The sequence below is a fragment of the Neoarius graeffei genome, chromosome 10 (assembly GCF_027579695.1).
Source record: "Neoarius graeffei isolate fNeoGra1 chromosome 10, fNeoGra1.pri, whole genome shotgun sequence".
NCBI lineage: Eukaryota > Metazoa > Chordata > Actinopteri > Siluriformes > Ariidae > Neoarius > Neoarius graeffei.
The window spans coordinates 18181973-18208812 of NC_083578.1; the positions used below are offsets into that span (position 1 = coordinate 18181973).

Consider the following 26840-nt stretch of genomic DNA (forward strand, 5'->3'; position numbering starts at 1 on the left):
GCTGCAGGGTGTCAGTGCTCCAGGTCACCGACACATTGAAGAAAAAAAGGGGAGAGAGAGAGAGAGAGAGAGAGAGAGGGGTGCATTCAGGTCTGCTGTGATGGAGGACGAGCCGCGTGAAGAGGAGACACCGGAAACTGCAGTTTAGCGTAAGTTGTTTTTTTTTTTCCTCTCTCTCAGGTTTGAGTAATGTTGTGGATTGATGCTGCAGCATCAACAGGGGGCGGGGCTAAGTAGGGCAAAGCAAGATGCTGTGACTGACAGGAAGATCATAAACATGAGGTTACAACAAAAGGTCAAGTGTCCTGTGCCACAGTGGTGCAAATACAGGACAGAGTTGTTGTTGTTGTTTGTTTTTACTGACCATTCACGCATGCTGTCATGACATATAAAAATCTTAATTTATTTTCTTGTATTTCTAATGACCTTTTTTAAAAAACAATACACCCATAAACAAGGTGTAAAATAAGGAGGATCATGCAAAAGTTGGCTGCAATTTGTTACATGCCAGAAGTCATTCATTTAACAAACTGCAGTGAGGGGAAAGTTTTTGGTTTTGTTGTTTTATATACCCAATGCATATATCCACTTTATGTCCTGTGTGCTTATAAATAACAACAAGAACATATGTATTCATAAGCATAGGTAGAAATATATTTATTAAAAAAGTAATCAATCAACTTGGGTGGCATTGGTGGTGTAGTGGTTAGCGCTGTTGCCTCACAGCAAGAAGGTCCGGGTTCGAGCCCCGTGGCCGGCGAGGGCCTTTCTGTGCGGAGTTTGCATGTTCTCCCCGTGTCCGCGTGGGTTTCCTCCGGGTGCTCCGGTTTCCCCCACAGTCCAAAGACATGCAGGTTAGGTTAACTAGTGACTCTAAATTGACCGTAGGTGTGAATGTGAGTGTGAATGGTTGTCTGTGTCTATGTGTCAGCCCTGTGATGACCTGGTGACTTGTCCAGGGTGTACCCCGCCTTTCGCCCGTAGTCAGCTGGGATAGGCTCCAGCTTGCCTGCGATCCTGTAGAACAGGATAAAGCGGCTAGAGATAATGAGATGAGAGTAAGCAATCAACTTGGGTGGCATTGGTGGTGTAGTGGTTAGCACTGTCGCCTCACAGCTAGAAGGTTCTGGGTTCGCGGCCGGCGGGGGCTTTTCTGTGTGGAGTTTGTATGTTGTCAGCGTGGGTTTCCTCCGGGTGCTTCGGTTTCCCGCTCGGTTCAAAGACATGAAGTTAGGTTAACATGGGGTAGCCTTGGGCTGAAGTGCCTTTGAGCAAGGTACTTAACCCCTGACTGCTCCCTGGGCGCTGTAGTGTGGCTGCCCACTGCTCTGGGTATGTGTGTGTGTGTTCACTGCTTCAGATGGGTTAAATGCAGAGGATGAATCTAACTGTGCTTGGTGTGCATGTGACGAATCAAGATTCCTTCTTATAGATTTGATATCTAATGCTGCAAAAAATGTTCTCTTCCAGCTTGCAACAGGTGTCATTATAAAAGATGTTTCCATTAGTTGGGAAGATTTCACGCAACAAGTACCATTGATGATGAAGGTGAAGGAAAACATTATTAAACAACAAACAATGGGGAAAAGCTACAGAGATGTAGTCCCTGATCACACTACAGCTCACGATAGGTTTATGAAAACTTGGTAGCATCGCCACCAATTGTGCAATGCACAGCGAATGTTCTCAGACCTTCGCGAGTTGTTTTTTGGTGTGTCTCCACCTCAAGAGTGGCCAAAAATGTCGCAAAAACATTTCAGTGCCCGCATTGAAAGTTGGTGGTGATGTTTTTGTTGGCAAACTAAGCGGCGAATACTTGCAGATGGGTTTGGGAATATTTCCCGAAGCTCAGGGAACCTTTGTCGAGCCTCTTGATATGTATTTGTCTTGAATTCATGTCCCCGATGCTCGCGCAAGCCTCCTCAACACAGCAGTTCGGCATAGCCTAACCTTCGCCGAGACTTAAAAAGTGCATTTACATTCAGGGATCCTTCAGAGTGTTCTGTGTGCACATGCTTGGGACCCAGTCATTATGGGAAACACCTGATGCTGATTTGAGCGCAATCAGCACGCACGTATAAGGACGCTGCTTTCACAGAGACTTTGTGAAGTATTCTGTCAGGTATGCAGTGGTAGACGGATCTAAGTGCAGAAAGTGTGTTTATTAGCAGGCATGATATTTACAAAAACAAAATGTGAGGCAAGGTCAGAGTAAGAAAACGCAAATGAAACCGAAAGTAGAGTCATAAACATGGCTAGAAACAAACATGACCGTGATAATGAAAATACTTCGCAAAGTCTGTGAAAACAGTGCTCAAATCAGCATCAGGTGTTTCCCATAATGACTGGGTCCTGTGAGAGAGAGTGGCCGCTTGAGCGTGCGAAGGCATGACGGTCAAGTGATCGCCTGCTGTGTGACCACAACTTTTAGCTCGCCTGTATATCGCCATGCATCGTCACCAAAATGCCTCATTTTCATTAATAAAGGATCGCGAGCTGTAGTGTGACCGTAGCTGTAGTAAAAAAGCAAAGACTTTAAACATCCCTGCTAGGACAACTGAGGTGGAAAGTTCATGCAACTACAACTAATTGTCCCTGGACAGGTGCAGCAAGATTTCACAACACGCTCTTGGGCTAAGGTAAGACGGAAGCCGTCCATCAGTCACTCAAAAAAAAAAGAGTTGCAGTTGCAGGACGATCTGAAAGCAGCATGTTAGACAGAAAACAATAAGCAATGAAATGAACTGCATTGTAATCATCTCCATTCCTACACCCCACACAAAACTCTTTGATATGGGGCTGTTTCTCTGGAAACTCTACTGCCATCAGCGGACACATGGATGGAGAGATGGGACATAATAAAGGAGAACTCAATGTCATTGGCCAAGAAATGTATCTGTGGAGAAGATGGATACAGCCAAAATAACTTAACTTGAGAAGGTCTTGCATGGCCGAGCTAGTGTCCTGACTAGAATCTTGTTGAAAATTGATTGAGGGTTTTGAAATTGTGCGCCCATCAGAAACACCTTTGTGAAATTGGGGATGATTTCCAAGAGAAATGGGTCAAAATTGACCCACATTGCTACAAAAAGCTCATTGGTGCTTACCGTAGACATCTAGAAGCTATAAATGCAAACTAATGTTAATTTGAGGTGTCAGAATTCTTTTTTCTCCTCTCAGTATTTAAGTATTGTTTAAGCTCATCTTTACACAACATGCCTACTACTTTAAAGGTGCAAATTGTTGTTTTATTGTGAGACAAAAATAATTAAGATGAAAAAGCAGAAATCTGGAGTGTGCGTAGGTATTCATGCTCCCAAAGTCAAACCTTTTGCTGTAATTACAGTCGCAAGCCTCTTGGGGTATGTCTCTATTAGCTTAGCACATCTAGCCATTGGGATTTTTGTCCATTCCTCAAGGCAAAACTGCTCCAACTCCTTCAAGTTAGATGGGTTGTATTGGTGTCCAGCAATCTTCAAGTTATGCCACAGATTCTCAATTGGATTAAGGTCTGGGCTTTGACTAGGCTATTCCAAGACATTTAAATGTTTCTCTTTAAACCACTCCAGTGTAGCTTTAGCAATATGTTTAGGGTCATTGTCCTACTGGAACGTGAACCTTCGTCCCAGTCTCAAACCTCTGGCCGACTCAAACAGGTTTTCCTCCAGAATTGCCCTGTATTTAGTGCCATCCATCTTTCCTTCAATCCTGACCAGCTTTCCTGTCCCTGCAGATGAAAAATATCCCCACAGCATGATGCTGCCACCACCATGCTTCACTGTAGGAATGGTGTTCTCAGGGTGATGGGAAGTGTTGGGTTTGCACCACATATGGTGTTTCCCATTATGGCCAGAAAGTTCAATTTTAGTCCCATCTGACCAGAGAATCTTCTTCCATGTGTTTGGGGAGTCTGTCACATGCTGTTGGGCAAACTCCAAACGTGTTTTCTTTAAGCAGTGACTCTTTTCTCGCCACTCTTCCATAAAGCCCTGCTCTGTAGAGTGTACAGCTTAACCCTCATCCTACCATGCTATTTTACACCTTAATCTTACCATGTGGGGTCCATTTGGACCCCAATACTTTTCTTTAAAATTAAAGCTTATAAAGACAAAATCACCAGATAAGTTTTGTTCAGAACATCTTGTATTAATAATAGCAATACACTAAAGGGCCCAAGGCATAAAGCACACTTAACCTTCATCCTACCAGCCAATTTTACATACACAAACTACCAGGCGGGGTCCGTATGGACCCCAGGAGGGAATACCTTGAAATCAATGCAGTAAGAACCAATTCAATGCAGCAAACAGACATAACTTTATTGAAGAACAAAATCCACTATGGCTGAATATCAATGATGTATTATAAATGCAATAACATTGCAATAATATTGCAATAACTAGCATACATGTAGCAAATTATAGCGCCACAAAAAAAATTGGCATTATATACATGATTTTTGCAGCTCATGCAGCTGTAAAACATTCTGGATTACAACTTAGGTCTTTTCTTACAGAATTTAAAACAAAAAAGTAATTGTAAAATAATTTAGGGCTTTTGTTTTGCAGCCTGTGCTTATTGCAGCAGTGGAGTCCACACGGACCCCAAGAAGGAATGCCTTGGTAGTTTCATTATGGAACATAAAAGAAGTTAACTTTCAGTGTGCTATTCAATTATAAAATGAAAGACAGATAAACTTTACTCTGGGGTCCGGTTGGACCCCAGTAACAAATTAATTATACCTTCACAATGCAAAAAGCTGATCTTCCGGTGCTTTAGTGTTTTAATTAAGACATAAATTCCGACAAATTCATAAAACGGTGAGGCAGTATGTCACATATTTTTAAAATGGCAAACAAACATATAGGTGCGGGGTCCAGATGGACCCCACTTGGTAGGATGAAGGTTAAAGTGGTCCTATGGACAGATCCTCCAATCTCCGCTGTGGATCTTTGCAGCTCCTTCAGTGTTATCGTTGGTGTCTTTGTTGCATCTCTGATTAATTGCCCGGTCTGTGAGTTTTGGTGGGCAGCCTTCTCTTGTCAGGTTTGTAGTGGTGCCATATTCTTTCCATTTTGCTATAATGGATTTAATGGTGCTCCCTGGGATATTCAAAGTTTGGGATATTTTTTTATAACCCAAGTCTGATCTATACTTCACAACTTTGTCTCAGACCTGTTTGGAGCGTTCCTTGGTTCTCATGTTCCTTGCTTAGTAGTGTTGCAGAGTCAGGGTCCTTCCGAAACAGGTTGATTTATACAGACATCATGTGACAGATCATGTGACACTTTGATTGCACACAGGTGGATCTTAATCAACTAATTATGTGACTTATGAAGTGAATTGGTTGGACCAGCTCTTATTTTAGTTCCAACTTGTAATGTGACAAAACAGGACAAACATCAAGGGGGATGAATACTTTTGCAAGACACTGTACATAAATGTTTTCGTATTTATAAGTACATAGTCAAAAGAACTTAGTGTAAAATTTGAAGTGTATTGAAGTGCACTGGAAGTATAATAAATAACGTTTGAATGCTTGTTTCTTCTCACTGTATAATAATAATAATTTAATGACCATGAAACAAATTAATTCCTGTTATCACATCAGCTTGAAACAGGGTTTTTTTGTGTAGGTTTTTACTGAGACACTCTGAAGACGTTCCTGTTGCGGAAAACATAAAGTTACAGCTTCACGTATAACATTTACAAAGCTCTGAAACTGGAGACTCCTTCCACAAATGTTAAATACATGTTCTCTTTACTGTATCACTAGATATGAAGAATTGCTGTTCCGTCTTCAGTTCAACCAACTGCAGCCATAAATTTACATTCAAACTTCCCAAAAATGTCTTTGCAGCTTTCCAGCTGGAAATCCTGTTATAAAGTGCCTGTGGTAGCTCTGTCTAGATATGAAGAAGAAGACGCCTTTATTTATCACATGTACAGTCAAATTCGTCCTCTGCATTTAACCCATCTGAAGCAGTGAGCACATGCATGCACACACAAGTGAGCAGTGGGCAGCTATGCTACAGCACCCGGGGAGCAGTTGAGGGTTAGGTGCCTTGTTCAAGGGCATTTCAGCCATGATGTAGAGGGAGGGGAAAGCGCTGTTCATTCACTCAGCTCCCCTCACATTTTTCCTGCTGGTCCTGGGAATTGAACTGGTGACCCTTTGGGCCCAAGGCTGCTTCGCTTACCTTCAGGCCATGGCTGCCCTATGAAGGTTTAGAAGTCGATTAATGCATACATACAGAGTATGTTTAGCAGTGTCTGAGCAAGCATTTGTGAAATATGAGAATTTCATTTGTCTCAGCTCTGAAAACTTTGCCTCTTTATGAAATATTAAACCATAGCCTCAGATTCCTGTTCTTGCCGTGGGATCTGGTGTGATTTTTCTCCTGTTGTCGGCCTTCTGCGAAAAGGGGTGTGCGTTCTGAAATGCTTTTCTGCTCATCACGCTTGTAGAGAGTGGTTGTTTTGAGTTACTCTAGGCTTCCTGTCGGCTTGAACCAGTCTGGCCATTCTCTTCTTATCGCTCACACTGACATGCCATTTCTTCCCTCAGAACTGATGTTCACTAAATGGCTTTTGTTTTTCCACACTGTTTTGTGTAAAGTCTAGAGAGTGTTGTGTATGAAAGTCCCAGGAGATCAGCAGTTTCAGAATTCCTCAAAAGAAGCTGCCTGGCACCAACAACTCCACTATGGAGGTGTGTAAACATACTAGAGCATCTCAAAAAAAAAATTAGAATACTGTGAAAAAGTTCAACATTTTCCATCAGCTATGTAAGAAAGTGAAAATGTAATATATTCTAGACTTCTTACAAGTAAACTAAAAGGTTTCAAGCATTTTTCTATTTTAATTTTGATAATTATGGCCTACAGTGCAAAACAATTTTTAAAAATCACATCTCAAAATATTCGAGTATTTCATTTCATGTTTGAGAAAAATGGTATAAATATCTCTCGGTCTAGTTCAGTACACACAACCACAATCATGGGGAAGACTGCTGACTTGATAGTTGTCCAGAAGATGATCATCGACACCCTCCACAAAGAGGGTAAGCCGCAGAAGGTCATTGCCGCAAAGGCTGGCTGGAAAAGGTGCACAAGCAACAGGGATGACCGTAGCCTTGAGAGCGTTGTCAAGAAAAGTTGATTCAAGAACTTGGGAGAGCTTCACAAGGAGTGGACTGAGGCTGGTGTCAGTGCATCAAGAGCCACCATGCATAGACGTCTTCAGGAAAGGGGCTACAACTGTCACATTCCTAATATTAAGCCACTCCTGAACCAGAGACAACGTCAGAAGCATCTTACCTGGGATAAGGAGAGAAAGAACTGGACTGTTGCTCCAAAGTCAAATGGTCCAAAGTCCTCTTTTCAGATGAAAGTAAATTTGCATTTCATTTGGAAATCAAGAGGCCTAGAGTCTGGAGGAAGAGTGGAGAGGCTCAGAATCCAAGGTGTTTGAAGTCCAGTGTGAAGTTTCCATAGTCTGTGATGATTTGGGTTGCCATGCCATCTGCTGGTGTTGGTCCACTGTGTTTTATCAAGTCCAAAGTCAGCGCAGCCATCTACCAGGAGATTTTAGAGCACTTCATGCTTCCATCTGCTGATAAGCTTTATGGAGATGTTGATTTCCTTTTCCAGCAGGACTTGGCATGTGCCCACAGTGCCAAAACTACTACCAAATGGTTTGCTGACCATGATATTACTGTGCCTGATTGGCCAGCCAGCTCACCTGACCTGAACCCCTTGGAGAATCTATGGAGCATGGTCAAGAGGAAGATGAGAAACACCCAACCTAAAAATACAGATGATCAAAGCAACCTGGGCTTCAGTAACACCTCAGCAGTGCCACAGGCTGATCGCCTCCATGCCATGCCGCATCGATGCAGTAATCCGTGGTAAAGGAGCCCCAACCAAGTATTGAGTGTATACCGTACATGAACATACTTTTTCAGAAGCTGGACTTTTTCTGTATTGTAAATCCTTTTTTGATTGATCTTAGGAAATATTCTAATATTTTGAGAGATTGGATTTCTGATTTTCATGAGCTATGAGCCATAATCATCAAAATAAAATAAAAAAGGCTGGAAATATTTCACTTTATGTGTAATGAATATAGAATATTATGAAAGTTTTACCTTATTGAATTCAATTATGAACTTTTTTCACAATATTCACATTTTTTGAGATGCACTAGTATATGGGTCAGTGAACTGAATGGGAAACCTTGTAGTCAACTTTGGGGTAAGTAGGGCATCACGTAGGACCCCTAAAGCCCACAGCAATACTCCCTACAGGCACAATTAACCACCTGTTCTCATTTCTAACCCTCCCCCAAGCCTCCCAGTTAAACTGAACTTTTTTTTTTTTTTATAACACATGACTGAGCGCGGCGGCACGGTGGTGTAGTGGTTAGCGCTGTCGCCTCACAGCAAGAAGGTCCTGGGTTCGAGCCCCGGGGCCGGCGAGGGCCTTTCTGTGCGGAGTTTGCATGTTCTCCCCGTGTCCGCGTGGGTTTCCTCCGGGTGCTCCGGTTTCCCCCACAGTCCAAAGACATGCAGGTTAGGTTAACTGGTGACTCTAAATTGACCGTAGGTGTGAATGTGAGTGTGAATGGTTGTCTGTGTCTATGTGTCAGCCCTGTGATGACCTGGCGACTTGTCCAGGGTGTACCCCGCCTTTCGCCCGTAGTCAGCTGGGATAGGCTCCAGCTTGCCTGCGACCCTGTAGAAGGATAAAGCGGCTAGAGATGATGAGATGAGATGAGACTAAAACATAAAATTTACTCTTAGTCTATGTTGATATGCCTGATTCACTGTACAGTCCTTCCACACCATCACTCTACTGTGTGCGAACATGAGTGTGCCTGCTCATTATGCTTTATTATTTTTATTTTGACTCTGGCTTCAGCTCAGTCATTCCAAACTGTTCTCTCTGCATTGCATTTCCTGTCCTCTTGCTCATATCTGATAATCATATTATTTCTGGCACTTTTTCATCTTTGATTTTGCAATCAGGCTAACCCGGATGCTGGGTTGCTAGGCAACCGTGCATGATCACAACGGTTCTCAGATCTGTGCTGGTTTATCCGTGCTCGGACTTTTCTTATATAACGTGCAGAGGATGTTGGAGTATATGTGGCCAACTTTAGACACCATCACTCACAAGTATACAATATTAATTGTAATTTACTGTATGTTCCTGTTTAGATTGTAAAGACTAGATTTAAGAGTCAAAATAATAATAATAATAATAATAACAGTAATAACCTGTACACATTCTTCAATAGGTACATCTGCTTTGCTGCCATGTTTTTCAAATCTTCATGGAATTCTTGTCCCATGAACAGTATTAGTATACTGCTACTGCCTTTTTTTAAAATGTGAAGTTGCTTCAAATTTGTTCAAAAGAAGAAATCTGCAGAACGGCTGCCCCTTCCAATCAGGACAGACTTGATATCAGCAGCAGAAAATTTTCTCCTGTAATGAAAGCAGGGTTAGACCAGATATGTTGACTTGTCTACAATCACAATATATCCTTTATCTGATTACTGGAACATGGAACACAGAAAAACAGACACTGTATAGTTGTTTTAAGACCGAAACACTGATTCGTTGTGTACTATATTTTAGCTCTGCTCCGTCTTGGCTTGCTTGCGTCACCCGTGACCTGCTATGTTTTGTCAAAAAGGACTGAAGTGTCCTGACACAGTTACTTGTTACATAAGGCAGTGAAAGAGAGCATGACTCAACTGTGTGTGTGTGTGTTCTCTGATGAATGTGGATGTGTGCCTGTAAGACTTCGCACCATTAAATCTCATCTCTAATGTATTAATTTTTATACTTTTTTTTATACACTGAGGATTATGGGTTCTGGATCTGAAATCGCAGTCTTCTGTTCACAAGTATACGAGATGCTTATTTGCCATTTATGAAAGGAGTGTCGGCGCTTTTTAAGAGTCAATAAGGGTTTTTTTTCCCCCACAGGAAAGTCCTCATTACAGAAAAGTTCGCACTTTCCAGTTTCTCAGTAACATGACAAGCTGCATTATTTTATCTTGGTAACTTAGAGAGGCTGCTTAGAGAGCAACCGGTTATAGCTGCTATAATGGAAGTTATACCAGAAACAAGCTTGTCTTGCCAGTGTTCTGCAGCATTAAATGGATATAAATGTAAATGGAGGGCGGCATGGTGGTGTAGTGGTTAGCACTGTTGCCTCACAACAAGAAGGTCTGGGTTTGAGCCCCGTGGCCGGCGAGGGCCTTTCTGTGCGGAGTTTGCATGTTCTCCCCGTGTCCGCGTGGGTTTCCTCTGGGTGCGCCGGTTTCCCCCACAGTCCAAAGACATGCAGGTTAGGTTAACTGGTGACTCTAAATTGACCGTAGGTGTGAATGTGAGTGTGAATGGTTGTCTGTGTCTATGTGTCAGCCCTGTGATGACCTGGCGACTTGTCCAGGGTGTACCCCGCCTTTCACCCGTAGTCAGCTGGGATAGGCTCCAGCTTGCCTGCGACCCTGTAAAAAAGGATAAAGCGGCTAGAGATGAGGTGAGATGAGATGTAAATGGATAAGATCAGTGGCGAACTGTTACTATTAGAGCTGGGACTTGAGCTCAGCCAAAACTTAGCCAGACACACTAAAAAAGCAACAGGGCAAAGGATTTTGCAAGGGATTAGCGACAGGCTGCCAGGTCGCTCCGTTGTGTGTAGCTGCCGATGTTGATTTTTAAAAGTAGCTAAGTAAATTATATAGGGAAATGAATACTTAAGTCTGAGTGAAAAATACTGTAGTGAGCGTGGAAGAAGAGTCTGGAGACAGAAATCTTAGTTTCTCGGTCGTTAGCTTGTGCTACTTGCTCTCAATAGCACTGGCTTGACTGTTTTATTAGCATTCGCTAACACTACTGATGAACGCTACACCGGCTGGAAGGTGCCTTCACTGCTGCGCTGACGGCGCCGACTCGCAGTTACTTCATTTTATTATTTTATTTTTACTATTGTTTAATTCTTATTTTCTTTTAATTCTTTTAATTAATTGTTTTAGAATAAAAATAAAATTATTTTATGTAATTTTATTTCTCTATTGTTTACTGTTTTTGTTTTTACTTCTGTAAAGCACATTGAACTGCCATTGTGTATGAAATGTGCTATATAAATAAACTTGCCTTGCCTTAAGCTCGTGTTGGCCTTCGAGAAGGTCTAGGGCGATTACATTTTTAGAGTCTCTCACTATAAATCAAAATCTGATCGGTTAACTCATCCGTCACTTCCTATATAAACATACACCGCCATGGCCTTCTGTCCCAGCAATGAAATCCTAACCAATGTGTGAGCAGCTCTAAACTCTTCTCAGCCTAGAGACAACAAACAAACACAATCTCACTGGATAACTCGATTTTAATGTTTTCAGGACAGTAACCCTTTCATTTCTGAAGCAAATTTGATAGAGGATGAGGCCAAATTAGAATTAGAAGAGAATAATTATAATGAAATTATGAAAGAATGAAAGCAATTAAATATATAACATTTGAAATGCTGATATGTTTGGGCCCTCTCTTTAGGCCAAGAAGGCCCTGATGGTTCCCCTCTGGATAAGAGAGTACAATAAAAGATTTTTGCCAGATTGTTGTGGTATAAGAGGAACAAAGCACTTACAGTACAACATGCTGTTATTGTAAAATAATCAACTTCACTGCGGTAACAGTGACTCTCTTCACATCACCGCTTCACATCGGCCAGGTCACACAACCCCTTCATTGATTGTTTTCTAATAACACCACACCCCCAAGTGTTTTATTCCTTATATAGCATCTGTATCTTGTTAGTTAGCATTAGAACCTGACACCTGACCTTTTAAAAATATGAAAAGTGTGCTTCTGTTGCTCTTGTGTGTGTGTGTGAGTGAGTGAGAGGCTTACTCAGAACATTGTGTACTGCTACAGATGGTGAAGGACTCCTCGCCGATGTCTCTCTCAGCTAACAGAAAGCCGTCTGCTGGAACTCGCAGGTACGAGTGCATCCTCCGTTCTCAGTATCTGTTTAGGTGATTTGCTTTTTTTTTTTTTTTAAATGTGCAATCATTTCCATAAATATTTTTGACAGGCAAAGTGCAAAAGTTTGTGCACCCCTTGGACTAAATCAAGACGACTTTTTTCATCTCATCTCATTATCTCTAGCCGCTTTATCCTTCTACAGGGTCGCAGGCAAGCTGGAGCCTATCCCAGCTGACTACGGGCGAAAGGCGGGGTACACCCTGGACAAGTCGCCAGGTCATCACAGGGCTGACACATAGACACAGACAACCATTCACACTCACATTCACACCTACGGTCAATTTAGAGTCACCAGTTAACCTAACCTGCATGTCTTTGGACTGTGGGGGAAACCGGAGCACCCGGAGGAAACCCACGCGGACACGGGGAGAACATGCAAACTCCGCACAGAAAGGCCCTCGCCGGCCACGGGGCTCGAACCCAGGACCTTCTTGCTGTGAGGCGACAGCGCTAACCACTACACCACCGTGCCGCCGCCGACTTTTTTCTTTTTTCTTTTTTAAAAGGTTTTACAGATGGAATTTCAGGATGTTAAAGCTAGACTGCCTTTCAGATTTTTCAAATTTAGGTCATAAAAAGAATTTTCCCCAACATCCAATTATTTTTGTTTAGTGGACTGAAAGCTACTGAATTTGAATCACTGACTTCCAATTTTATTAAGGTTTTTAAAACAGAACGATTAATGAATTTAGAGCCACGTGGCCCTGAATTCTCTGCTATTTTTTCCTGCTTCGCCATGACCCAATTCAAGATACTACGTTATGCATCGCGTGGTGGGCTTTCCCTGCTCACGCAAAGCATTGTCGGATACAAATTTGAAACGGGAGAGAAAAATGGAGGACGTGAGTGTGCAAATGAAACATGAAAGAACGACTACAGTAACGGAAAGCGAGAAGAAAAGACGTTATGTTGTGAAGGAAACGCAGGACCAAACTAATAAATATCAGCGGTCAGTGAGCACCTCGGTGTGATCAGCTGTTCATTTAACAACAGAATGATGGAACTGTCAGTGCACGGTCAAAGGTGAACCTGCACATGCGCACACGCACTTCCTCTGTCTGCTTGACTGTGCGAAGCGAGTGATTTCATGCACATTATTTGCTCGGGAATCCCCTCAAATTAAATAACTTCCCAGCCACAGAATGGCCTGATATTTTGTGAGATATTACAGAAATAAACATGTATCACAATGACCAAATTTCAGAGGGAACTACATTAAATTTCACCGGAAATTTCAGGGGAAAATTCTTGTTATGGCCTACACTTGAAAAATCCGAAAGACAGTCTAACTTTAAAGGGCCCATGGCATAGTGGTTTGTTGATGCTTTAAACGGGCTCGTGGAGGCTTCCGGATGTTATATCCGCAGCCTTTCTCGAAATAAACCCTCGGTACGTAGATATAGCCTCCTGGGAGAAAGCCCCATTTCAGCTCTTTTCCCAGTGCGTCGTTTTGCTAATGAGAAGCAGGAGGCGGGGAAGGGTAGACGGTGGGGGCGTGCCATGGGGGGGGAGGGGCTGCCATCTGCCTCCCAAGCCGGCCGAGAGCGCTCCTCGTCGGGCACGGCCAGGCGGGCGAATGCCCTGGTCCATCCGTCCTGTCTAAAAAAAAAAAATGGTACAACTCGAGCCCATGTACCTGGCTATCTGCAGGAAGCGGTTAGCTGCACAGCTAATGTAGCCATTGCTAGGCTAACGCACCGATTTTAAAACACGGCAAAACGACCAGTTATACACTTACTTGTTCGGTGTTTGTTGCTGATGCAGCAGGGATGCTTGGTACGGACCCAGGCTTCAGTGACAGTTGATGTGCAACACCTGCCCTACTATCCCAAGTTGTGGAAACATTCCTCAGCTTCTGACAAACATACACCGTCTTAGGTAGACTCGACGGCGTATTATTGAAGTAAATAAAATTAAGCCACTGCGTCTTCAGGGGCTCTCCCGTCGGCAGTAAAAACAGACTCTTTTCTGTGTTGTCACATCCATGTACAGCGCAATTTCCATGTTTCGCTCGCTTAGGTGATGCCATGTTGTTGTGTCCTCTATGGTCTCCTCACTACAACTGGGTGGGGCAATCCATACAGTGGGTGGGAATCCAGAGGGGGGGCGTGGGGATCATCTCCCTTGCTGACATAGTAAAGGGAAGAGCTCATCAACGCGCCGTTTTGACGCGCCATTCTCAAATGTTGGGCATAGTTTGGTTTACACATTATGAAATTTCTAGCCACTGGGGTGACTTAAGAAGGTCAGAGGAACTCATTTTAACGTTAAAAAACCTCAGAAAGTGAAAATTTCATGCCATGGGACCTTTAACATAACTGCCAGATATAATATACTGCCTTCTTCAGAGTAGGTAAGGGCAAAGAAATCTGTTTATATAATATTATTATATTGTTGGAGGATGCATGCACCTTTCTTCTGGAATTATAAGGTAGAGGTACTTTTTTTTTTTTTCTTTTTTTCCCAAAGCGACAACTATGGGGGTGCAAACTTTTGCAGTCAACTGTATAATGAATTTTGTGTGTGTAAATGTACTATATGCCATTTTTAAAATCTGTTTTAAAACAGTACTGCTATAAAATCAAAAGAGATGATCTGGGTCAGACTAATGATTTAATCTGTGTTTAAAAGATTACGTGTGTGTGTGTGTGTGTGTGTGTGTGTTGTAGACGGCCTGCTGGTACAGCCAGTAACCGACAGCCTCACACACATGCAGATTCCTCTATCAGCAGCACTTGCTCAGCATCGTCCTGCAAAGGCGCAGAGTTCAGTAGCAAGCCCCGATCACACCCAGCTACACCTCGGTAAGACGGGTACGCATGCACAGAGAGAGAGTATCTTACACTGTGATATAGCAAATGTCCTCTGTTTGGAGTTTGTTCCAGATTTTGAACACGTGTGGACCAAAAATAGATTTTTTGTGCGAGATCTACTTTGTGCCTTAGCAAAATTAGTTCACAGAGTCCCTGGTACAAGGGGAAAAAAAAGCTATAATGCTGTGATTTAAATCACAATTCGGTCACGTAGCATTTGAGTTTTTAAAAAAAAAACATCATAAATTTAATCGTAATCATGAATAGAGAGCAAATTACAATGTTCACTGGAATGAAGTTAATTGCTGGGTGTTGTGACTCAGGTTTTGCACCAGAGGTTTAGTTCATACTATGAACACTGACTCCAGAAAATGCTCATGTTGCTAATAACCACTGATTGCTAGCCTCTGCCAGTTAGTGTTATGTAATCAGTCATGCCAATTGGTGTTTTATTTTAATACGCTCATTCTAATACAACCCCAATTCCAAAAACGTTGGGACACTCTGAAACACATATAAAATCAGAATGTATAGATTTGCAAATCATGGAAACCCTATATTTCATTGAAAATGGTACAAAAACAACATATCACATGTTGAAACTGAAGTTTTTATTGTTTTTTGGAAAATTTCTGCTCATTTTGAATTTGATGTCAGCAACATATTTCAGAAAAGTTGGGACAGGGCAATAAAAGACTGAAAAAGTCGTGTAATGCTAAAAAAAAAAATAATAATAATAATTTGGTTAATTGGCAACAGGTCAGTAAGCTGATTGTGTATAAAAAGAGCATCCCAGAGAGGCGGAGTCTCTCGGAAGTAAAGCTGGGGCGGGGTTCACCGCTCTGTGAAAGACTGCATGGACAAACAGTGCAACGATTTAAGAAGAACGTTCCTCAATGTAAAATTGCAAAGAATTTGTGGATCACATCATCTATGGTCCATAATATCATTAAAGGATTCAGAGAATCTGGAGAAATCTCTGTATGCAAGAGACAAGGCTGCAAACTGACATTGGATGCCTGTGATCTTCAGGCCCTCAGGCGACACTGCATTAAAAGCAGACGCGTGTCTGTAGTGGAAATCACTGTATGGGCTCAGGAACACTTCAGAAAACCATCGTCTGTGAAAACAGTTCATTACTGCATCCACAAATGCAAGTTAAAACCAGATATAAACAATATCCAGAAACACCACCAACTTCTCTGGGCCCGAGCTCTTTTACGATGGACTGAGGCGAAGTGGAAAATTGTCCCGAGGTCTGATGAATCAAAAGTAGAAATTCTTTTTAGAAATCATGGACACCACGTCCTCCAGGCTAAAGAGGAGAGGGACCATCCGGCGTGTTATCAGTGCACAGTTCAAAAGCAGCATCTGTGATGGTATGACGGGGCATTAGTGCACATGACATGGGTAGCTTGTACATCTGGGAAGGCATCATTAATGCTGAATGATATAAACACATTTCATTGCAATATGGTGCCATCCAGACAAAATCTTTTTCAGGGAAGGCCTTCCTTCTTTCAGCAAGACAACGCCAAACCGCTTTCTGCACATATTAAAGGTCTCATTGCATCGTTTTTTCATTAATTGTGCGGTGGTCTCTAGTATGAATGAATGCCCTGTGAGCCGGTTTTGGTGAAAAAAATGCTGTGGTTCTCCTGTTTCAGGCTGTTCTAGTTTGGTGGAGGAGTGGGTGGCGGGAGAACGACAGGATTTCAGCTCTTATTCATTAATATTCATGACATGTAAACGTGTTACCTCTGATTGGCTAACAGCACTGTGACGCTACCTCCAGTGGGTCAGAACAAGCAGATGTGGGTGTCTTTGTAAAAACTGTTTTGATTGGCTATTATGGTCTCAACATCGATGTTTTGACCAATAAAAATGTAGATAACTCGAATTTTACATCACATTCAACGAGATTTAAACGAGACTAAAGATGGCGACTTACAAATAATGTGTAAACATCGTTGGAGTTAATAAAGTTTGAACAGCATGAAGGAACATACCCCAACACCCCGAAATTAAAAAAAAAAATTCTCAACGGATTTGGTATAATATAAAAAGGTCGTTTTTTTACTCAGAAAAAGCGGAAATCCGCTGAAAAGTGGAAAACTCTCATCCCTGCCTAGCTTGTGACCATGGCATGCATGCTAACGTGGAGAATATGAACATGCTATTTTGTAACAAAAACCTTCGAACAAAAAGTTCATGTTTTACTTACAGCTTGTGAGCTGGTGGTCGATCGTCTTGACGGTACAGATCCAGGTATTAAAAACAACCTCGAAGCAAAACCACTACTGAAGGCACCGAAGTTTGAAAAGTCACTGTGGTTAAAATGATCAGAACACAGTACTAACGATGCATTATACTTCGCTGGTGGTGTTCCAAAGATAAATTCCAACCATTTCTTCTTCACCTCTTCTATCTTGGGCAAGAAATGCAACGTTGATGTGTGACTGCCACAAATAACACAGGCACGAACTTGTTCAGACATGTTTTCAACTTGCTGTTAGGTCCTCTTCGTTAGCTACTGACTAGATGGGCTCTGCTATCTCTCCTCGCACTTAAATCCGAACTTTCTTCCTGTGGGCGGTCGCAAGCCAAGGTGGGCGAGGCCATGACTACTAATTTTCGTAGGGCTTTTTCTGATTCACTCATTTTTCTGACTATTTTCTTTCATAAGCTAATACAGGGAATGGGAGTAGAATTACATTTTCACATGCAGCATGCATATGCAACTCGGAGTGAACTATGGTATTTCAAAAAGAGCCAGTATTAAACATTTTTGGTGGAATGGCACCTTTAAAACTGTATGGCTCCATAGTAAAAGAGTCCAGGTGCTAAACTGACCTGCCTGCAGTCCAGACCTGTCTCCCATTTAAAACATGTGGCGCATTATGAAGCACAAAATACGACAAAGGAGACCCTGAACTGTCGAGCAACTGAAATTGTATAACGGGCAAGAATGGGACAACATTTCTCTTTCAACATGACAGCAATTGGTCTCCTCAGCTTCTAAATGTTTAGAGTGTTGGTAAAAGTAGAGGTGATGCAGCACAGTAGTAAATATGTCCCGTCCCAACTTTTTTGAAACGTTGCTGACATCAAATTCAAGATGAGCATATATTTAAAAAAAAAAAAAAACAGTAGAATTTCTCAGTTTCAGCATTTGATATGTTGTCTTTGGACTATTTTCAGTGAAACATAGGGTTTCCATGATTTTGCAAATTATTGCATTCTGTTTTTATTTACAGTTTACACAACATCCCAACTTTTTTGGAATTGGGGTTGTAAGTTTCATTTCTATAATAGCAGTTAAGTCACATGATTTGTATGGTGATACATAATGACATCTGACATACGTAATCTAAGCCTTATAATAAACAGATAAAAAAAAAGAAAAGCATTGATAAGATGAAGTTTTTGGAAGGAGACTCCAGTGTCAGCACTTTGTTAACAGTCAAAGCTGTAAGTTGAAGTTCTCCAACACACGTTCTGATTTCTTACTAACATGACACACTACTTTTTGTCTCGTTAACTTCGAGGAGAGGGGAAAAAAGGACTCGGGTGAAGCAACAACTCTTTCGATCCGTTATAAAGTAAATTCACAACATTAGATGTAACGTTAGATGGATAGAAATTATTACTTTTTTTAATGTCGTTATTTAATGAATAAAAATGAGAGTTGCGCAGCAAATTGCTGTGTTTTAAAGACGTGCAAACCCTTCAGGATGTGCTTTTATTAGAAAATGATCAACTTGGGTTTGGTAGCTATAACAGCATGCATTGTTAGAGACAGCATTTCACACTGTTCCTGTACCAGTGTATTTGTGGTGAATGAAGTGAGTTACAATATACAAGGATGGCAATATATGTAAATCTAAAAACGTGAAGTTAAAATCATGTATTGTAATAAACTTCGTTGTTGATAAGGGGTCAATATTTATGCTTATTGTTAACCATACGGTATACGGTAAGTGCAAGGAGTATAAAACTCATTGCACACTGTACACAGTACAGTAAAGAGCTTTGGCTTGACTTGTTCACTGAACTTGTTTCCTCTCTGAGTCTCTCTCTTCTCGGCCCAGACGGCAGGCGAAGTACGGAAGCTGTAGTGAGAATCACGGGATCCGTCCTCCTGCTCCCGAGCAGTATCTCACCCCACTGCAGCAGAAGGAGGTGTGTATCCGTCACTTACGCGCCCGACTGAAGGAGAATGTGGAGAGATTGCAGGACAGGTCAGTAGCAGAACGAACATGTTTCCTGATCTGCTGCTCTGTGAGCCTGTTGGACTTCTGCTCGGTTCAACCTTCACCCTAAATTATAAAGAAATGATAATTCCCAGATGCTGTCAGTGTTCTGAAAATTCGGTTAGGTTTTATTCCACAAAATCAGTTTTGTTTGCGATGATTTTTCCCCATGCTGCATATATGAAATTTATGTGGCTGAAAGTTTTACCATGCATTGATGGGCAGAAATGCATCACACATCACATTATCTCTAGCCGCTTTATCCTTCTACAGGGTCGCAGGCAAGCTGGAGCCTATCCCAGCTAACTACGGGCGAAAGGCGGGGTACACCCTGGACAAGTCGCCAGGTCATCACAGGGCTGACACATAGACACAGACAACCATTCACACTCACATTCACACCTACGGTCAATTTAGAGTCACCAGTTAACCTAACCTGCATGTCTTTGGACTGTGGGGGAAACCGGAGCACCCGGAGGAAACCCACGCAGACACGGGGAGAACATGCAAACTCCGCACAGAAAGGCCCTCGCCGGACCCGGGGCTCGAACCCAGGACCTTCTTGCTGTGAGGCGACAGCGCTAACCACTACACCACCGTGCCGCCCGCAGAAATGCATACAATACAAATACACAACTGACACAAACAGTACACTTCTGATGATACTGATAAATGTAGCTACACTACCGTTCAAAAGTTTGGGGTCACTTTGAAATGTCCTTATTTTTGAAAGAAAAGCACTGTTCTTTTCAATGAAGATCACTTTAAACTAATCAGAAATCCACTCTATACATTGCTAATGTGGTAAATGACTATTCTAGCTGCAAATGTCTGGTTTTTGGTGCAATATCTCCATAGGCGTATAGAGGCCCATTTCCAGCAACTCTCACTCCAGTGTTCTAATGGTACAATGTGTTTGCTCATTGCCTCAGAAGGCTAATGGATGATTAGAAAACCCTTGTACAATCATGTTAGCACAGCTGAAAACAGTTGAGCTCTTTAGAGAAGCTATAAAACTGACCTTCCTTTGAGCAGATTGAGTTTCTGGAGCATCACATTTGTGGGGTCGATTAAATGCTCAAAATGGCCAGAAAAATGTCTTGACTATATTTTCTATTCATTTTACAACTTATGGTGGTAAATAAAAGTGTGACTTTTCATGGAAAACACAAAATTGTCTGGGTGACCCCAAACTTTTGAACGGTAGTGTATAAAAACTGTAATCTTCAGAAACCGTACTAGCATCTAGCTTTCTAGCTACTGAATATTTAAATATTATTGGCTGGGATTATATTCCATTCAGCTAGTGTGATATTGAACGAGTCGAAGACGAGTGCTAGCTGAATGGAATATATCTGATATACCATGAAAAAAAGCTATTATTATATGCTCTCTTCCAGTTTTTTGATGTCCTTTGATATGTTTTTCTCTTTTAATCAGAGGGGAACCGTCCAGGCCTTTGAGGCCTTCAGAGAAACCCAAACATATCAGCATTTCAAATGTTGTATTGAATTTCTTTCATAATTTCATTATAATTATTCTCTTCTAATTTGGCCTCAGAAATGAAAGGGTTCTGTCCTGAAAACATTAAAATCGAGTTATCCAATGAGATTTTTTTTTGTTTGTTTGTTGTCTCTAGGCTGAGAAGAGTTTAGAGCTGCTCAATCATTGGTTAGAACTTCACTGCCATGACAGAAGGCCATGGCAGAAGTGGCGGATGAATTAACCAATCAGATTTTGAGTTATAGTGGGAGGGACCAAAAACTTATTGCTGTAGGCCTTCTCGAAGGTCAACGTGAGCTTAACCGTGAGTTGACACCGTCAGGACAGCAGTGAAGTCACCTTCCAGCCGGTGTCGCGTTCATCAGTAGTGTTAGCGAATGCTAATAAATCGGTCAAGCTAGTGCTATCAAGAGCAAGTAGTACAGACTAATGACCGAGAAACTACGATTTCTGTCTCCAGACTCTTCTTCCACACACACGCTCACGACAGTATTTTTCACTCAGACTTGAGTATTAATTTCCCTCTGTAATTTAGTTAGTTACTTTTAAAATCAACATTAACAACTACACACAACGGAGCGACCTGGCAGCCTGTCACTAATCCCTTGCAAAATCCTTTGCCCTATTGCTTTTTTTGGTGTCTCTGGCTAAGTTCTGGCTGAGCTCAAGTCCCGGCTCTGATAGTCATGGTTCGCCACTGCTTGTAAATATGCATGAAGTTTTGATAGCCTTTCAGGTGTTCAGTGCGTCTTTCTCTTTCCCAGCGAACAAAGAAATGCTTCTGCAGATGCGCAGCAGAAAACTCTCATTGGATATTCACATCATCTCCAACGTATGATGTCATGTTGTCTTGACAACCATGCGATATTGTAAACCATATTCAACGCTCATTCTCCATTGGGTAGCGTGATGTAATACACGTAAGATAAGCGATATGCTAACAATATTGCAAATGAATGAAACCCGCTAGAAGGGAATACGTTTTTATTCCATTGAAAGAAAAGTGTCCTGTATGTATAATTAACAATTATTCACTGAAGGTGGAGTGAAATATCAATGAATAATAACGGAGACGAAGATGGTTATTATTCACTGAGCCTGAGAATTGTTTTAGTATAAAGACACGCAATTTATTTAAAAATATCGTATTAAAAAATAATTTATTTCAAACTTCAAACGGGTCATGCAAACGTAACAACGGCGTGGGCACAGACTTGTCACTTATCTATGCCGACTCACATAAAATACTTTGTTTTGAAATCTCATCTCATTATCTCTAGCCGCTTTATCCTGTTCTACAGGGTCGCAGGCAAGCTGGAGCCTATCCCAGCTGACTACGGGTGAAAGGCGGGGTACACCCTGGACAAGTCGCCAGGTCATCACAGGGCTGACACATAGACACAGACAACCATTCACACTCACATTCACACCTACGGTCAATTTAGAGTCACCAGTTAACCTAACCTGCATGTCTTTGGACTGTGGGAGCACCCGGAGGAAACCCACGCGGACACGGGGAGAACATGCAAACTCCGTATAGAAAGGCCCTCGCCGGCCACGGGGCTCGAACCCGGACCTTCTTGCTGTGAGCCGACAGTGCTAACCACCACACCACCGTGCCGCCCTGTTTTGAAATCGATTAAATAAATCACAATCCCACCTTACCTTTGAATAGTTTTCAACCAAACTTCACAGCATCTTTAGTGCTTTTAGGAACACCATTTTCTTTCGTAATTTGTAATTCTTCCTCACTTACAGTGACTGTGATTGGGCGCCATTTTGCCAAGTCGCTCGAGGTGATTTTCAGGAAATAATCCGAATTTCTCAACCAATCAGCGCGCACGATTTTCTATAATCACCTGCATATTTATACGAACGAATAATAAAGATCAACAGGGCGGCATGGTGGTGTAGTGGTTAGCGCTGTTGCCTCACAGCAAGAAGGTCCGGGTTCGAGCCCCGTGGCCGGCGAGGGCCTTTCTGTGCGGAGTTTGCATGTTCTCCCCGTGTCCGCGTGGGTTTCCTCCGGGTGCTCCGGTTTCCCCCACAGTCCAAAGACATGCAGGTTAGGTTAACTGGTGACTCTAAATTGACCGTAGGTGTGAATGTGAGTGTGAATGGTTGTCTGTGTCTATGTGTCAGCCCTGTGATGACCTGGCGACTTGTCCAGGGTGTACCCCGCCTTTCGCCCGTAGTCAGCTGGGATAGGCTCCAGCTTGCCTGCGACCCTGTAGAACAGGATAAAGCAGCTAGAGATAATGAGATGAGATGAGAATAAAGATCAACACTTAATAAACTTGCAGCAAAAACAGTCATGTGCTCAATAGAAACTACTGTCATGTCATTGAAACCTGTCTGTTTCCTCCATGATAGTTCAGGATGTTGTCTGATGTGTAAGGAATAAAACCCTTGGGGAACAACACACAAAACTGAAGTGGTTTTATTCCTCTTACACCACACTAAACAGTTCAACTTTTTTAATTTATTCAAGAACATCATACTTTTATTTACATTTTTAATCCATTTATTATTAGATTGTGACTTGCCCACAGTACTGTTACTATAGAAACGATAACATCTTAGAATGAGTGCATTAATGTATACCAGTTCCATGAAAACAATACCAGAAATTGATTTTCACATTTTTGAACATACAACACATATTACAGTATATGCCGCCTTTGCTGTATAATTTAATTGCGCATTACTACAGGGACTCTGAGATTGGGGAGTTGCGCATGCAGCTGACGCGCATGCAGGAGGACTGGATCGAGGAGGAGTGCCATCGCATTGAGGCCCAGCTAGCACTGAAAGAAGCTAGAAAAGAGATCCGGCAGCTCCAGCAGGCTGTGGAAGCTGTCCAATCCAACTTGGGCCACCATGACACGGATCTGCAGGACTGTAAGTCAGATGGAGCGAGTGGAGTCAGGCTAGAGTTGCGACCTGGAGCCTCGAGGTCATGTGGCTGCTCTCCAGCTCACACCATTGGTCGCAGTGCCACCTTTACTAGGCTGAGCAGCGAAACATTGCCTGGCATCGACCGCAATGGAAATGTTACCTCCGAGCACCGCGTTCACCCCATTCCCGCCAACCGAGGAGCTGCGACTTTACCAAGAGGCAATGGGCGCCCTCGTCTCATCCTGGAGGCATCCCTGTTATCTGAGCAAGCCCCACCCACAATGCTGTGCTCCTCCACCAATGAGAAACTGTGCAGTGGGGAGACGGCCGTGCCTGTAGGCCGACCCTGTCGTATGCTTAACAACAACTGCAGCTGTGCACTGCATGCCTGCCTCCCTCATCACCATCTTTTTTTGCATCTTCCTCAGCAGGAAGTACCACCTTCCCCGCCTCCTGCTCCACCACCAGTGCCACCTAGTACATCCAAGGCAAGCGATAAACCTGGATTCAGATCGCAAGCCTGCAGCCCAACCATCACCTGGATCTCACCAGAGGAAGTGGAGGAAGACGGTGAAAGTGAAGAACTGAGCGTCATCACTTCTTCAGCCACAACGGCGCCAGACATTACTCTTGTTGAACCGCAAACGATTTCAGCGTCTTCCTCCATACTGTCGACTCAGAAATCTTACCTCGCCGAGCCTTTACCGCCAGACAACCTCAGTCAGTCATTATCCTCAAAAACAGCTTCTCAAACAGTGTTGACTATGCCACAAATCCAGCAACCCAGTCTTCGATCGCCTCCGTCACCTGAGCAGCCACCACAGATCAAAGAAGATGGAGCTGCTGGAGGTACTGAGGAAGAGGAGGGGCAAGAACAAGATCCTCCCAACTGTCACTGGAGCCGCTACTTTCTTGTTGATCTGTTAGCTGTGGCGGTCCCGATTGCACCGACGTTGGCATGGCTTTGTCGAGGAGGGCAGCATGACGTCATGCCAGCGTACCACATGGGCTCCCTGTTGCGTGGCTGCTGCGCCGTGGCACTTCATTCACTAAGACGTGTTGGCAGCACTCGTAGCCGAGGGCCGTCTGAGACAGAGGGCGGGACAGCAATCTAAATATCCATCCTAGACTGGAGTGTTTTCTTTTTCATTTATATCTTTTATCATGTTTAATAGACATACTGAATATTTAAGCTTAGACTGAAACAAAATTTGGTTGCAACAGGCTTTATCTATGAAACTAGAAATGCCCCACTACAATCTGAATTTCAAAGTTAAGCATTTGATCCCCTCCTATCCCATCTTTTCCCTTATTCGGCCAATTCCTACTCACCATGACACAAAAACTACCAAATGGGACATGGTGTCTGAGACATGTGAACCACACCTTCTCAAACCGCTGCTCATGCTGTGTCACGTGGCAGGGTAACTCACTCGGAGGAAAGCGCTTTCTACCCTCTTCTGCATACACAAGCTCACAGAAACCCAGGATTGGCTAGTGTCTTTGTGATTGACAGTATGTCAGCCCACAGGCACTCAGCTACACTATCAGAAAATATTGTTGTACCTTATCACTGGGTCAGTTCCTTCTAATGTACTTTTGTACCCTTTATATACTATTTGGGAACATGTACCTTTTGGGCCTGAGAAAGTTGCACATAGTTACCTTGAGGTTCAATAATGAGCCATGAGGGGTACATTAGTGTAGCTTGTACCTTGGGGGACAGAAATGGACTCCTACTCTACCCCTATTTCTGATAGTGTACAGCTGGCTGTGGCATCATCAGGATTTGAGCTTGCGATATCCAGACAACAAGGGGACTTAAGGAAAAATGTCAAGATGCACACATTTGATCGTCACCATTTCAGCCAGTGCACTAAATACATATGTAGCGGTGTGATAATTTTCATCTAAATTTGAAAAAAAAAAGTCGCATGACCAAAAATTTAATTAGAATTTTCCATACCTAAAATTGAATGTGAAACCTTGGACATAAATTCAAGTGGTGGAACAGTTTTGATTTAATTTGATCTAATCCAACGGCTTACAAATAAAACCATTTGCACGTTTTTAAATTCAGATTGTAGCAGCACGGCTCTCATCTATATTTGTCCTGTAAAACCTTGATCCCCATTTTAATTTCATCAAGATGGCCTTTACTTGTTTCTTTTGCTCATTTCCACCAATTGTCATGTTTCCTTCTTTCCACTCAGTGGTTCCTCTCCTCCCCATTTCCTCCCGTTCCAGCTTTCAAGTCTGAGAAGAAAGCGCGGATTCAAAATGGCAGGTCTCTGCCAAGAACACTGGGATATAAACAGTACCTCATCTTTGATGTTTTAAATATGAACCAAGGCTCCTGAAATGCAGCGTGTAGCAGATCAACGGTTTGGTGTTTTTAGCCTGCACTGTATCTGACTATTCCTCGTTCATATGAGCGTGTTCATTCAAGTATGAAGCCCAATACCACTGTTTTTGATTCAAAGGGAAAAGAGGGAGGCTTGTGCACATGCGTGCTTGTTTGGCTTGGAAGAAAACGTCTTACGGGTTTTTAAGAATGTAGCATGCTTGTTGTATGCTCAAGAAAGCTTTTAATTTTATTTGTATAATATGCAATCTCAGGCTGAATTCTGACTCTAGATATAGCTAATACGTCATTTGAAAGAAAAAAAAAAAAGACCCCAGCAAAGGGTTGGCTAGCTTTAAAAGTTTGTAATACTGTTTGGCGTACATCTGATCACAGCTCAGCTCATACAGTAGATTCAGGTGTAGTGCGCTTGCTCAGATATTTTCCTCTTTGCCATTGCTCCATCTTAAATCTCCTGTAAAATTTTTCCTCTCAGTTTAGCACTTTATAACAGAACATTAACTGAATTTCAGGGTTGTGTTGCATGCGTTCAGATAATTAAATGTAATCCATATGAAAATTATGCATTTTATAGCTGTTATCAAAGCCATGCACTCCAGCAATGAATTTGCATCAGGGATGGCAGCAGCTAACGCAAGCGCTCCATGAAGGCTGGTTCGAGTGCAAGATAGCTCATTTTCCACTAGACAAGACTAACAATCTACAGCTATTTTAATAAACGTCACTACATTAGCAATATCATTTCCTGTATCCGCAGTGGAACATCATAATTGTAGACTATCAAGTACACAGCCTTGAAAGGGGTTTTGGAAAAAGCCTGCAGTCTCTTCTGTAAATAAACATGATTTGAAAATAAAAAAATGTGACTAAACAACCAAAGGAGGCTTTTCTTGTCCACAAATCAACACCAGCTGTCTGAATGTGGAATTCGTGCTGCTCAAAAAACG

The 26840-nt window shown here is 42.4% G+C and overlaps 1 protein-coding gene across 1 annotated transcript; it reads left to right on the top strand.

The window, feature by feature from the left end:
• LOC132892906 (syntaphilin) lies at positions 1 to 26772 on the top strand. The gene is made up of 5 exons (XM_060931424.1): positions 1 to 149; positions 11951 to 12015; positions 14731 to 14865; positions 18966 to 19115; positions 23344 to 26772. The coding sequence occupies exons 2-5, from the start codon at positions 11951 to 11953 to the stop codon at positions 24641 to 24643; spliced, it is 1650 nt and encodes a 549-aa protein (XP_060787407.1). The 5' UTR covers positions 1 to 149; the 3' UTR covers positions 24644 to 26772.
• The last annotated feature ends 68 nt before the right edge of the window (positions 26773 to 26840 follow it).